General features: G+C 35.5%; 1 protein-coding gene across 3 annotated transcripts in view; it reads left to right on the top strand.

The window, feature by feature from the left end:
* Positions 1-376: 376 nt before the first annotated feature.
* The window catches only part of ABCB1 (ATP binding cassette subfamily B member 1), a 48,425-nt gene continuing 34,404 nt past the window's right edge, over positions 377-14,397 (top strand). For all 3 annotated transcript variants that reach the window (XM_050971261.1, XM_009085927.4, XM_018909382.3), the window contains exons 1-4: positions 377-576; positions 7,765-7,901; positions 12,592-12,754; positions 13,552-13,667. In XM_050971261.1, the coding sequence (XP_050827218.1) occupies positions 13,576-13,667 (92 nt within the window). In that variant the 5' untranslated portion in view covers positions 377-576; positions 7,765-7,901; positions 12,592-12,754; positions 13,552-13,575. The remainder of the gene's footprint in view (positions 577-7,764; positions 7,902-12,591; positions 12,755-13,551; positions 13,668-14,397) is intronic.

The raw sequence follows: 14,397 nt of genomic DNA, 5'->3' as shown, positions 1-14,397 counted from the left end.
CCTACATTAACCCTCATTTACATTTCCATTGTAAAGTTGCTCTATCTTTTTATACCTTGCTTTGTATGATTTTCTTCAGTTTGTTTGCAAGCTGGCTGTTTCTTCCAGTGTCAAATCTACTGGGACTACCATAACCTCTTCAAGGGTGTGTGCTTGACTATTATTCCGAGATTGCTAGCTCTGTATGTTTCTTTTTGGTAGACTTTTACATGATCTGCATTTTTTTCCTGTGCTTCTATTAACCTATGTTCAGGATTTCCTTTCCATGATAGAGAGGCTACCAGATTTCCATACTTTGGTAGTCAAATAGTTAAAGCTTGATGTATCCGGTCTGAAACCAAGTATGAAGCTAGGTCATTTCCTTTGGGTTTCTCTTTTAACATTATTAGCAGAGGTTGTGGCTCTGTTGCTTGTGCAGAATGAAAGCAGACAGCTCTTTTTTATTTTTCCCAGCATATCTAATAGAGGATTTCCCATACTTTTGATAAAAGCTGCAGCCATTTGTGAACCACACAGAATAACCTTTGGCACGAAGACAATAACGGAGCTTTTATCTGGTGAGAGGCACATAAAAAGGTAAAGTGCAGTTCTGTTCTTTCCAGTGGTTAAAAACCCTATAGAGTTTAGAATAAAGCCTTGCCTTATTCTAAAGAAAGCTCTTATTTATAAAAGCCAGTGTGTATCCAGCTAGCCTAGGTTTGATATGTATCCAGTTTTTACTTTTCCACTGATTATGTACTTCAGTGGAGTATGTATGATATGTGCTTTAGTGGAGCATGTGTGATATGAACTGCTGCAAAGCAGCCTCTAGTGATGCCTATCCAAAGCTAATTGCCTATACTAATGCTAAACATGGTTTTTAATAAGGAATACAGTTTCCCCCCACAAATCTTAAGAATCTCAAAGCAAAATGATTTTATTTCTGTGTTCTTTAAACAGCACTGTGTAGATTGGTAGTGGCCAGCTGAACATGAAACAGTTTACAGTAATGTGCATCTAAAGGCCAGCATCTGAACTAGTGCAGTTTTAGTGTTTTTTTTCTTTCCATACTATTTTTGTGAGATTTCTTCACTAATTTGATTAGTGGTTTACTAATTTCTGCAAATATGATTCTCACAAAAATTTAAGCAGCTGCAAAAGTGAAACAAACACAATTTTTTCATGCATGGACTCTTATAGTCAGTTCTACCCTTTGCTCTGATGCCAGCATCACCATTCCTTTGACCTAAAACTATGTCTGAGTATTTCACTTTAGATTGTACTTGAGTTTTGTCATGATTAGCTTGGAAACCTATGTTTTGAGTAATGCTGGCTACTTTTTGAGTATATTCCCAACCTTCCAGTTTTTCCGTGTATGGACATATCATTCATGCGTGGTATGACATAACACATTCTGATGGTAATTTCATGCGTATGTGTTATATTTGATCTGAACGTCTGGAGGAACATAGAAAAAACAACATTACTTTCTCTCACGGCTAGATTTTGTTATCAGCTCCGCTCTGCTCGTGGACTTGCAAAGAAAGCACTGGTTAAATCAGTAACAAAATAACAGTCAAATAAACTGCTGAGTGTTGCATGAATTTCAGGCATGAAACCAACCTGAGAGATGGTTACATTATTTAAGTGCTAAAATCTCACTTTTAGCATTTTTTCTTTGCTTTTAACTCTGGAAAAATAGGATGTTAAAATAATAGGTCTCTGTACTAAGATCTTGTTTGCCAGTAAACTTGTTGATGGTGGATTGGAGTCCTTCCTCTGCCATTAAAACATAATTTCTATTTTTTCACATTTTAAATTACAGACACACAAAACTTGAGGAAATTCTGTTACCCAAATATCCACTGGTTTTGCTTCCTCCGGATTTTTAATAACAAAGCATCAATGACTTGCAGGAATCACTCCACCCTCACCTCCCACTGGTCAGACCCAATTTCACAAACATCCGTAGCAAAATCTGTAGCTAATACATTTTGTTTCAACAAGGCTGTGCCAATAATTCCCTGGTGTTCCTAAAAGGGACCCTCCCATTCCTGAAGAAACAGGAGAAGGAGACTCTTGAACTTGGCAGCTATTTAACTGCAGGCAGAGATCTTAATACAGGTACTTGAACATCCATTCATGCATACAATGCAGCAGGTTTTATCATTTTCTTTCTTTCTTGGGCTATAGCTGGGACAAATATTTGTTGAGGAGAGTGGTTATTGACACTATGGTATCAACTAACATCATGGCACTAGTGGTAGTTAATGTTCTTCCCTTGGCTACCCAGTACTGATATGGTTATTGGCCATTGCCATTGGTTAGATTTTAATTTTTCCACTAGACCAGGGGCAAATAGACAGCAGAGTCTCCCTAGACTTTGTTACTGAGAGGAAGAGATGATGTCTGAGGGCTTTGCTGAGAGGGACCTATTATTTTCTGTAGTTTTCATTCCTCATGATTTTTTATTTGCTTGACAAAAGGAGCCAGCACGCAATTTATGTATTCTATTCCGTTTTCTAAAATCTTTGCCTCGTTTTCTCAAATTTTATGATGTTTTCTTCCTGCAGTTTCATTGATGTCCCCTAAAGGAAGATTTTATTATATTGTCCAAGAATATTTTGCAATTACCATTACCACCTCTTTTTACATAAAGAGCTTAACCCACACTGAAGACTGTTTTTCCTTTTCTGTTCCTTTTTATTGTTATCTTAAATGGAGACTGTGGGTCATTTAAGGCTGTATTTCTGAAAATTACAGTCTGTAATGTCCACAGTGTGTAGACATCTCCTTTTAGGAAGGAGATCCACAGAACTGGGATTTCCTTGTATTCTTTCTTACCTTGCCCATTTTCCTTGTCCAAACTTGCTGAAGCTGAATTTGCAGCTCTGTCTTTGTAGCTCTGCTTGATTCTCAGGTCTGATAATTACTCTTGATAGCTTAAGTCTTGTACCACTACTATGTGAAATACTGTGGTTCTCTTTGATCAGATACATTCCCAGATGCCAATGCCAACAATTATCCCAGAATTCACAGTATTTTACAATCTCATAGCAATCTAGCCAAGTCTCCTGTCATTGTTCAGATAACTGTTCTGAGACATCTACCTACTAAATTTCTTACAGGAAATTTTTCCTGCAGTATAGCTGATAATCATACTCCATTCTGAGGCTGTGCAATCTTTACTAGTTAAGGAAAGCTAATTCTTTAGTCCCAAAAGCCCCATTTTAAAAGTTTTTGAATTCAGAGGCCTCAAGTTTTAAGCAAATACTCTTGCTTGCTCTGCAGTCAGGTCAGCTGCTATTGTTATAATAATCTCCCTCATTTTACAAGCACCACAACCCAAGCAGGAGTAACCAGCAGGGTGAGTTCTTTTTTTACCACTGTGTTGGTTTTAACATCATAACTAGATCATAAAAGCCTATTTTGTTGTCACTTTGAGCTGAATTTTCAGTATAGTTGTGGTCTGAGTTTCCCCTAAACCATTGTATGTATAGTTGACAGTTGTGTTCTGGGTGACTGGTGATGAAGTAAAATGGCTTTCTGAGTGTGCAGAAATCCATCTGTGCAGTAGAGGTTTCAGGGTGTGTCTTCAAGTTAGTAAATGGTTCACTGCAGGAACTATAGGGTACACGTAACAACTGGAAACAGAGAAACTGCTTTTAAACACCATTAGACTAGTATCACACACCCAAATCCAAAGAGAGACAAAAGCCTGGATGTTCTTGTTATCAGCTAGATCAAAACTGATGCAAAAAAGAGGTAACATTTTGGTAAGATTTGCCATTATTTCCACTTATATTTTGCTGATATAGAAGATATACATAAATATTTTTCCCTTTCTATTGTTTCTCATATCATTTTTTTCATGTATTCATCTAAATATATATAAAGAATAAGGAGATTTTCAGAGTTGAACAATGTAATTATTCTTTTCTTCTATTTCCTATCATGGTTTAACAGTAATGAATATATGAGTCGTCTGATACAACATGACAATCAGGTCCTTATCTGTATCCATGTGATCTGTTGGGAGGAGATCGGTTTGCTTAGTTTACCATTATCAGAATAGCCACTACTATGAATACTGTGGTAGCACAAAGGGTGTATTGATGACTACCATGGTGGTGGTACATAAAAAGGAGCAAGATAACTTACTGTTCTTGAGGTTAAAATGTTTATGGGGAACATCTAACTATGAAATCTTGAGGTAAGCATTATTCTGCCTGCCCAACTTCACCCTTTTGTGAAAAGAGAGGTAATTGTCAGTTCTAGTGCTGGGTTAATGGAGCAAGGTGAACTCTGCAACAAATTAAATACGATAACACAATCCAATCCAACCCTCAGTGCATGAAAAGACCATGCACTCATGATGACTTAGCTTCATTTTTAGGCCTTAAGGAAACGTGTACACATGCTTTTCCTGAGAGACCTACTGCACTTGAATAGTTCTGTTTACTTGATATATGAATATAGGAGGAAATCTATCAGGAAAGGAGGTTGTAAGTCTATTCTGTGAAGCAATGCATCATACCAGTATTCAGAAAGAGATTTTGTCACATGTATATTTGGAACAAAATGAAGTACTGTATTTCAACAAGTTTTGTTCTTGTAAAGATACCATTTCATATACACATTAGATTATGCCGTTAGTGTGTGAGAAATTTTTACGGTCCTGTCACATAGAGTAATAAGCATCCTTCTTTCCTAATGTGTTGCCAAGGTATCCCATAAATAACCTAGGCAGATACATTCTCCTGCCTCTTGTGCACCATACCATGGAATCAGTTTCATTGTAGGACTTGGCCTGGTTCTGCTCACACCTGCTTATAACTTCCAGCTCAGCAGATGTATTCACGAACTGATTGTCAGCCATGCGTGTTCACTGCAGAAATCATTTGTCTTCTTTAGGGTGTGGGATAATTTAGCAATATATCCACCTTCAGACACCACAAAAGTCCTATAATGTCTTTTGCAAATGGCCCATGACATGGAGTCACTCCCAGGTTTTTTCTTCTCTTGGTTAGATAAAAGGCTTTTCTTGCATGCCAAATCCCATAGGTACTCACCAGAGGTAGTTTAAAAGAAATCAATTTTCTAAATTTGGTTCTGCTTCATAGTACTGACTATTCAGAGAATCCCAGAGGATGCTCCCATTGAGGAATCTCAGTAGCATTTAATAAGCATACTTTGCCCACAAGGAATCTCTGGATCCTTAGGATATTTGCCTTAGGTTCTCTAATTTCTACTGGAACAGCAATCCTTGTGTACCAGGTGCCGACAATGAATGCAAGGAGAGTAGATTTCTTCTTACAGTAGGAGGTATCTTGGTTTGGCTAGTGCTCAAAGAGATGCTGAGAGTTGCTTTCTTGAACGTTTTCCATACTAACAAACACATTTTCCCTGAGTGAGTGGTGTTATGGCAACACAATTGTTCTGAACCAGGGCGAGCTGTTAATCATTCATGATTTATTGTTGACTATAAAAAAAGAAATCAAGGAATTACATCCACTATCATGGCACTCATACAGGGTCACGTGTCATTGCATGCAAGCAGAATGTAAACTGCACAGAGGTCGTGACAGGGCTGAGTCAGGAAGGAGGATGTCTAGAGTGCAAAGAGTGAGGAAGTTGGAATATGAGCTGAGATCATTTTGTTCCTTCAAGTATCATTTTGTGGTTCTGCTACACTGTCCAAAACCTTGTGATTCAAGGGTCCCCATGAATATCAACATTTGGGGAGGCACCTGCCAGTCCTTCTCCCTCTGACCTGCAGTCTCTATCTTCCATTCTGTTTGGGAAGTAAGAAATCATGTTGTGATTTCACTGTCCATACAGGGAAGGGGAGGAACATTGAGGAAGACCTCTGAGGCTTGCTGATTAGTTGAATATCTTATATGGGTGCTTTCTTCTGTTTCTTGTCCGGAAGGTCTGAATTTACCAATATTACTCAAATGAGATTGGCCATGACTAGCACTTCTTAAATTCCATTGATTGCATTACTGTTTCATATGTTATGTCACTTTTACACAAAGTTTATGCTTAGGCATCAGTAAGAAATAAATAAGAAAAATGCCCTGAAATCTGGATTTGTTACGCAAAGTCTAATAAATTCAAGTTTCAGTGGGAAGTGTATGGGAAAATGTTGTTTTTCCCTTAACAAGGATAATATCCGTGGATAGAACTATAAACTTTGTTGCAATCAAAATACATTTTTAATGATTATATGATGAATTTTCGGAAATTAAGATTAAAGATCCTTTATGGAATTAAGGAAATGGGGACTTAGAGAAGATGCAGGTAGATTAATCAGACATGAGAGCATCTAATCTGAGTCACCAGAAAGACTGCAGGTAGTTGCCTGTTCAGTTACTGTAGCCACAATGTAGCTGGCCACAAAATAGAGAAATCTGATTTTCTAATTGCTGAAGTCTTGCGTGGTGAAGAGTTATTTCCTCTGGTCTCTTTAGAACTGTTTCTTGCAAAACAATCCCAAGCAAACATATCTTGATATCATAACTGGAATCTTCCTGGTGAGTCTCCCTGGATTGTTGTCAGGCATCATTGGTGTTGACACGTAAGGTAGAGGTCTGGCACATGGCAGATGTTTCTGGAAGCAAAAATGATATGAGGGAGCATTACCTCTGTTGTCCATGGTTATGGCTGTTTGAAAGGTTTGGAGCCTGTGACCATGTGTCTGCACAGTATCCAATTGCCTGTAGAAACACATTTACCTTAGAGTGTGCAATCATTTGTTTTACAGTAAACATCAAAAAAGAACAAGGCAATTTGACTGTGGTTAAAGACAACATGCAGAACATGGTCACAGTACCATAATCAATGAGAGGATTATTTTTAGTCATTTGACCACAGCTATGAAATCCAAAGTCTAAGATCAAATATAATAAGTATTCTTCCATACTGCCACAGAAAATGGAAGTTAAATTAGTTACAGAAATTAAAAATATTTGCCTATTGTTGAAATAACACCTAGTTTGGGGCTACTTTCCTGAAAAAAACCCAAATCTTTGAAATAGTTTTTGTCAAGAGGATAGTAATGTCAAAGATCAATAGTACCAATTCTGCCTAGAGGGGTTATAGGAACGGGGGGGGCGGGGGTAGTGTTTGTTTCTTTTGATTTGGAGTTTTGTTTTTGTTGGGTTTTTTTGTTTAGAGACAACAAGCAAAATTTGTGAAAGCAGCATTAAAATTTTGAAAGTACTGTGAAGTGAAGCAAAGTGAAGCGAAGTGAAGTGGAAGAAGTTCTCCCTATTTGTTGTGGACAGGGAAGGGGTAACAGGTCTAACTTGTTTCAAAGACAATTCATTTTAGACATCCAAAAAACCTCCAAGTAGTTCAGATAGTCTGAAGTTCTCCATCTTTGCTTTTGGAAACTAACAGTGCAGGTACAGAATTCAAACACCTGTTAAGAATTTTATATGTAATATTTGATGTGATCTGAAGGAAGGAGGGACAAGACAGCATTTTGACATTATATGTCTTCCACATATAATGAACTGTAGCCACAGAAATAAAAACTTGAAATTCAGTATTACTGGGAAGAAGCTGAATGAGTGGTTTTTCAGTATAATAATTTCCTGCGTGATCTAGACGTTTCACAGATAGTGTGGAATAGAATGCAAGCATTTAGAAAATATGGCTTTGAATACTATTGTACAAGGAAATAAGTCAATAGCTTTGATTTCTGTATAAAATATAATATCAGCGCTCTTATATATTTCATATGTAGTGAGTTTGTAAACTCCTTTCCTTGTTTCTCAGGTGTTCAGCTGTCTGTGATCCAAGACAGAATTGCAACCATTTTCAGACTTTTGAGGAAATTGCCTAATTTGGAGCAAGAACAGCAAAGAAGTTGATAAAACTGGGGTTCTGCAAGTTAAGAAAAGTTGCAGACAGAGGTAAGTCTCTTGAAATGGAGTTAAGCAGCAGTTTAGAGATTCAAGAGGAAAAAAAAATCATCATGAAAAGAAATAAAATCCTAAGGGAAAAGCAGAGCTTTGGAAGACAGCAATTCAGTCCCAATGAGGATCCATTCCAGGGACAGCAGAAACCAGCTCTACCCTTCCTCACTGAGGATTTCTTGGCCTACAGACATTTTCCCTGTTTCTTGCTTATGGACATTGAATACAACAACACTCAGTTTAGTATTTCATTAATTCAAGTTATCAAAAAATGATAAGGTGTGGTAACTAATCAGTAACAGCTAAATACTTTTAAGCTGTGCGTATTCATTGACAAAGGGCTCTTTGTGTATGGCAAACAGTGGCTGTCCAACCAAAGCCACTCAGTGAGGGAAGGATTACTTGTACTGTTACAATGTCACCAGACATATCCTTGCCTAGAAAAGTTATATGAACAAAAATTGGACATCATAGTATTATATATTTTATTCAGATTTAAGTGGGAAAAATGCTTTCCACCTGCACAAAAAGTAATTTTGTTTATCTTTTCCCATCAGTTTTCATTTGTAAAATAAAGTCCTGAACATCTTAAAGCCCTAATCTTCTATATAATATTTCTTTCATTTTTCTAACTGTAGTAATAATATGATTTTAAATGCAAATATTCAGAAAGTAATAATTATGTTTTCAGAAACAAGACTGAAAACTAGCACATTAGTAGTAGGAATCCAGTGACATTGATTTGTGGCAGTCCTCCTTATGAGAATAAAAAAATTAACTCCAAATCAAATCACAGACAATAAAAGTGGAGTTTTGTAATTTTAAAACATGCTTTTCAGAATAGACTTTCCTTTTACACACAAATAGAAGCTTGATGTTTACATCAACTTGATTTGTTCTAATGCTTTGTCCAGGAAAAATAAAATGTCCAGCAACTACAATAGGCATTATCCTGTAGCTGAGCATTCAGCATAGTTAAAGGAACACAAAATTTTCAGTTTCTGACAGTGTAATAATTCCCTTCATATAGGACAATTCTCATTGATAGAATGGTATTCAAGCTGGCAAAATTCCTTTACAGAATTATTCTTTTCCAGCCCTGATTAACAGGCTGCTGAAATAGAGCCAGAGTTCTAGTACCATACATCAGAGGTTCTTCACAGGTGTTCTGATCTATGCTAGGGTTGAATGTCACTGGGGAATCATTACATAATTCCTGCAATACTTTCTAGCATTTTGCCTACCTGACTCTTAATAGAAAATCCAACTTTCCATCTTTAAAGTAAATAGAAGAAAATAATAGCTTGTGTGATTTTCTCTGGCCACAGTATATGCAGATGTTGAAGTATTTGTTTCAGTTTCTTGTCTTGTTTGCTAGTTTTGTTAATAAATATACAGAAAAAAGGTTAGCTTTTCTTGACATTGTTTAGAAAATTATGAAGGCATTGTGCCATCATTTCACAACCATTTGTCTCTGATATCAAATTTAGATTAATGTCTCTGTGTCAGTAGTTCCAATATCATCTGTCAATTTGTGATGTGCTGGCCTGCATCATATAAAAACGTGCATAGATCCCATGTGTGATTTGAGGGATGAGATTTTCTCAACATAAATTTTTTTTTAGAAGCATAAGTAGTTGAAACTCCACCACAAAACCTGAGAACCCTGTTTTTCAAATGCCTTTTTTCTGCAGTTTCAGAAACCCATAGGTCATGATCAGTTGGTCAATAACATATAACATATTAAGACAAATTGACACAAGAAGGGGGTTGGGTAAGTAAATTTAGATAGTTAAATACATGGAAACAGTCTGAAATAATTCACAGTGAGTACGGTACAGCATGATCTGTATATTCCTAATTTAACTGCAGTCCAAAAATTGTGTAATAATCATGCAAACTACAACTTAAATCACAGAGTTATAATGAAAAGTCTGGTGAATAGTCTGTAAGAGCACTGACTCAAAGGATGATTTAAGGTTAGTTTATTGCGTCAATACAATCTCTCATGGTACTGAAGTGCCCAAGAGAGGTTATTCAAACCATGTATTTATAACATAGGTGAGAAAGGCATTGCTGTGCTACAGTCTACAGAATCAATGTTGACAGAACATTTCAAGGGGCCTATCATCATATTTCAAACACCTAAAAAGTATTTATGCTTAAAATTCTAAAAAAGATGTGTGAATATAATGCAGACACAATACAAGTATGTTAGGCAAAGGGAAATTGGCTACTGTGTTAACAAAGAGGGGATTAAGTAAACCTTATGAATAAGTATTTTCACATAGAAAATATATCTGATGATGCAGAACTTCACAGAAATTGTAATATCCAAGAGGTATTGTTCTATCTTCAACTAAACAATGTCTGTAAGGGGAAATGGAGCACAGAAGCAGTTAGCCAATAAGCATAGCAAACTTATGACCACTTGTAATTTTTAGTGTAAAATTAGAGGAATTTTCCCCTTGTACAGGTATTGCTTTAGACAAGGCCTACTTACCTGACCTCATGAGTCTCTTTAGTGAATTTTCAATTGGCTAAAATCTCTTAAATCATTTGCTCCATCTCAATAAAGGTAGCTCTTTGAGCTGCCGTCATTATCATCATAAAATCCCACCGATCCACTGTTGGATGGGGCTGAAATGGACATGTAGGAGAAGTTTTGACAGTCCAGGTGGATGAAACTTATCAGCCATTCTTTATTTGCTTCTGCAACAAGGAATTTGAATTGTCCAACAGTTCCCATATTACCAGACCTCTGCTTCTTCTAATCATAGTATAACAAACTGGGTTGAGAAGGAATTTCAAGTTGTTTATGAGCCTTAAATAGCTCAAAGGTCATAGATTGGTCATCTTTGTTTAAATCACTCTTCTGTGAGAAATTTTGTGACTAGTAAGTAGAAATCCAAAAAATAAAACCTTTTCTTTTGTCTTGAACTATTGAATGATCAGGACACTCTGCTTCCAAGACATCCTTACTTAGCTTCTAGTCAATGTCTACTTGATACAGACAATGTCTATACAAGATTTCATGCTTCAAGTCATTGGCCTACAGAATTAAAAATTCCCCTTCAATGATATCAAAGAATGGCTAAAGCTGAGGGTAAACTGTTGATGTAACCAAAGAACTGACCTGAGTTTTGAAACACTGGCTTAATGAATCCTGCTAATGTATTTAGGGCAAAACCAGTTGCCAGACTTTGGAGGAAAAAGTTTTTTTCCTTGGATTAGACTGACTGGCACCTACATTGTTTCTAGGCGGTTTTGTACATTTTGGCTGTAAATCACCTACACAATTGCTGTGCTCACCCACACAATTTTTACATATTCAGGTAATGTGCAGTGGGGATGTCTCAGATTCTAATGTTGATGGTTTATTTTACAGATTTAATCTCTTCAGGCTGAAATTGTATACTCCTCCAGGTTATAGGTTTTAAACAAGATATAAGAGATTAGAAGAAAGATTTTATGATCTTCTCTGATTTCAAATTCACTGCAACTGTGGAGATATGTGACTGAACAAACTACAGAAGCTATAGAGAAGTTAGAGAATTTTGTATCTTATTAAGAAGATGTAAAATACTGTCCTTCCCCAATTTTCCCATTTTTTAATATCAATTTAATGAGATGTCTTTCATTTTCTTTGCATTACTGTGTGCAGGCAAGAGAAACTCTGGTAAGAATTGCTCGTGTTTTATTTCTATTTCCGTTTCTTATCATGATTGCACTACAATAGCATTGAGACATTGCAATGAGATAACAGAACATTCTGACAGATCTCACAGCTCTCTCTGTTTTCCATTGTGAAAGAACTGCATATACTATCCCTTTTCTTTTTTCTTTTCTTTTTTTTTTTTTTTAAATAAATTGACTTTTTTTTAAAGAGTCTAACTTTATTTTTTTTGCTTCCCACTGAAATAATAGGACCAGTCCATGAAGATCAAGTCCAGGAAAGCATTTAGGCATGCAAGTTTAAACCCATTATTCCCAGTAACTGCTGTGGATAGAGTTCTATACAAATACATCATAAAGACTTTTGATAAACATGTAATACTTACTAACTTTTTCTATTCTTCTCAACTGGCAATGATAAGCTACCCATTCTAAACTAATCCTCAATCTGATAAGACTATCTCTATTCCAAAACATTATAAAAATACTGTTTCACTAACATTTTGAGATTACAGGCATGCATGACAAAAAAGAACAAAAATAATTTTTTCTGAGTAACTATCATATTAAGTAAATTTTATGTGAGTAAAGTGATTTATCTACAGGAAAATTCATGTAAACCTTCTTGTCTTCTAGGACAAGTATTTTTATTTAATTTTTCATAAATTTTACTTGAGTCTTGAACATGTCTACTTTAATACAGACATTGAAATAAGGGTTATGAAGTGCAAATAATTCAAGTGTTTAAAATTTTTGTTATTTGTATTGAAGTAATGCCTACAGATACTCATAAAAACAGCACATTCCACAATAGAGCAAATGGCCCATTTCAAACAGTTTAGAATATAAACATACACTCAAAAATCAGAATACTAGTTAAGCACATTTCTACTGACCAGAGCTATTTCCAAAACACTTCTAGAACGAGTCTGAAACTCATCTTACTGTCCTGCAATTACTCAAATGAGGAACTACATGGACTATAGTAAAATCCTGTTTTCTTTCATGCTAGATGGGTAATGTTCTCTTGGATTAGACTTAGAAGACGGGAAAGGAAGCAAAATATTAAAACAATGTTTTGGTGTTACCTGTTTTCATTCTCACTGTGTATTCAAGAATGGATTCATCTTTAAGTGCAACAGTTACTTCAAGCATTCAGCAACATCTCTAATAAGGTAAAGAGGAGTTCCTTTCAATTTAAGGACCATAATTAAAACAACAGTACCTATAACAGGGAACTTTTTCTGGGGGAAGAATAAAGTATTCAGGCTTGTTTTCCCAGGTGACCATGAATTCAAGGACTAGTACTATTCCTTTTAGGAAAATGGAGGTACAGTCTAAAGTGCATACACTTCCCTATCCAAGATAAACGAGGCTATTGGAGTGGGAAGAAATCCAAGTGAGAGCTATTTGTCATGTCTGTCTTACATAAGAGGAGCAAAGTCCAATCATGTTGCATTTCCTTACCCATATTAATTCTGCTCAGGTTTGAATAATTTTTCAGAGGAGTAGACACAAACCGGGAACAACCTTTCACGGTATGTCAGTAGTTTGGAGGGTTTTTTTAGTTTTTTTAAAATCAGAGATATTTTATAAATTCACTGATAACTAAAACAAATCTAATTAACTGCATATTCTTTTAAATACACATTTAATTTTTCATTCATTTTGTTTATCTGTGCTGCATTGCAGAAAATATTATTCTTGTATCGTTCAAATGAAATTAAATAAATGACAGAGTTATCAAATGGCTAAATACAGAATATAAATGTTTGTAAGGAAACTCCAAACTGCTGGACTTCTTTCAATATGCTTTTACTTGTGCATTATGAATATTCATTTTGCAATGTATGATGTTAATAACTTTACTGATTGTAATAAGTACCCATATTTTTCTTTCAAACAAATGATTGTTGAGATTACTGTCCTCAGCTTAAGATTGTGTATTTCTCAGTCAAATATTATTTTACAGTAAACTATCTTCAATAAATTTAAAATGCATTCTGAAGATGAAAAGAAGTATGCTGCAGATGGAAATAGTCATGAGATCGCTGCATCCAGCCAGGGTCATGAATCTGAAGACAAACAGTAAGGATTCTTAAATACAGTAAACATTATGTATGGAAGCCTATTAGACACCATTAACTTGGTTTATATTTTATTGAAATTCATATTTAAATCTTATTTTGACTTATTTTGCTTAGAAGACCTAGTAAGAGAAAGCATTGTATCAGCATAAGAGTAGCATTGATTGGCACTTTCATTTCATGCAGAAGGACTATTTATTTTCTCCTTTAAAGGATAAGTGTCTTCAGTATTGACTAGAAAAACAATTCTAAAATATGACAGAAATTATGTTGAAATGGAAATATTGGATACATTTATGTCATTATGTCATTATGTCATTAATATTTTTACTACAGTGGTCAATCAACATTTTACAGACCTTGAACATGTTATCTATTCCCTATCCACAATTTACAAAAGTTTTCCTCCCTTCTGTTTGGAAATCTATACAGTGCTTTGGTTCACAACTTCCCTGAGCAGCCCCACTGATGTTGTTTCATCCTTGAAGGGGTGAACTGGGAAGAACATGACTTAAATTTACAGAAGTTACGAGGTGGTGCTACTTATATTGCTGAAGATTTAAACAGAAGCAACTCAAGAATGCCCAATAAATCATGTTCATTTCACATGATTGTTTGCAGTAAAATTATTTCAAAATTATAATATAATTGAACTGCATTATTATGTCGAATTAGTATTTCTGCAAAATGAGGTCTGTTTTTAAATTCACCAAAACTACCACATTTTTTTT

This window comes from Serinus canaria, chromosome 2 (assembly GCF_022539315.1).
Source record: "Serinus canaria isolate serCan28SL12 chromosome 2, serCan2020, whole genome shotgun sequence".
Classification (NCBI taxonomy): Eukaryota; Metazoa; Chordata; class Aves; order Passeriformes; family Fringillidae; genus Serinus; species Serinus canaria.
This window is presented reverse-complemented; position numbering and strand designations above follow the sequence as displayed.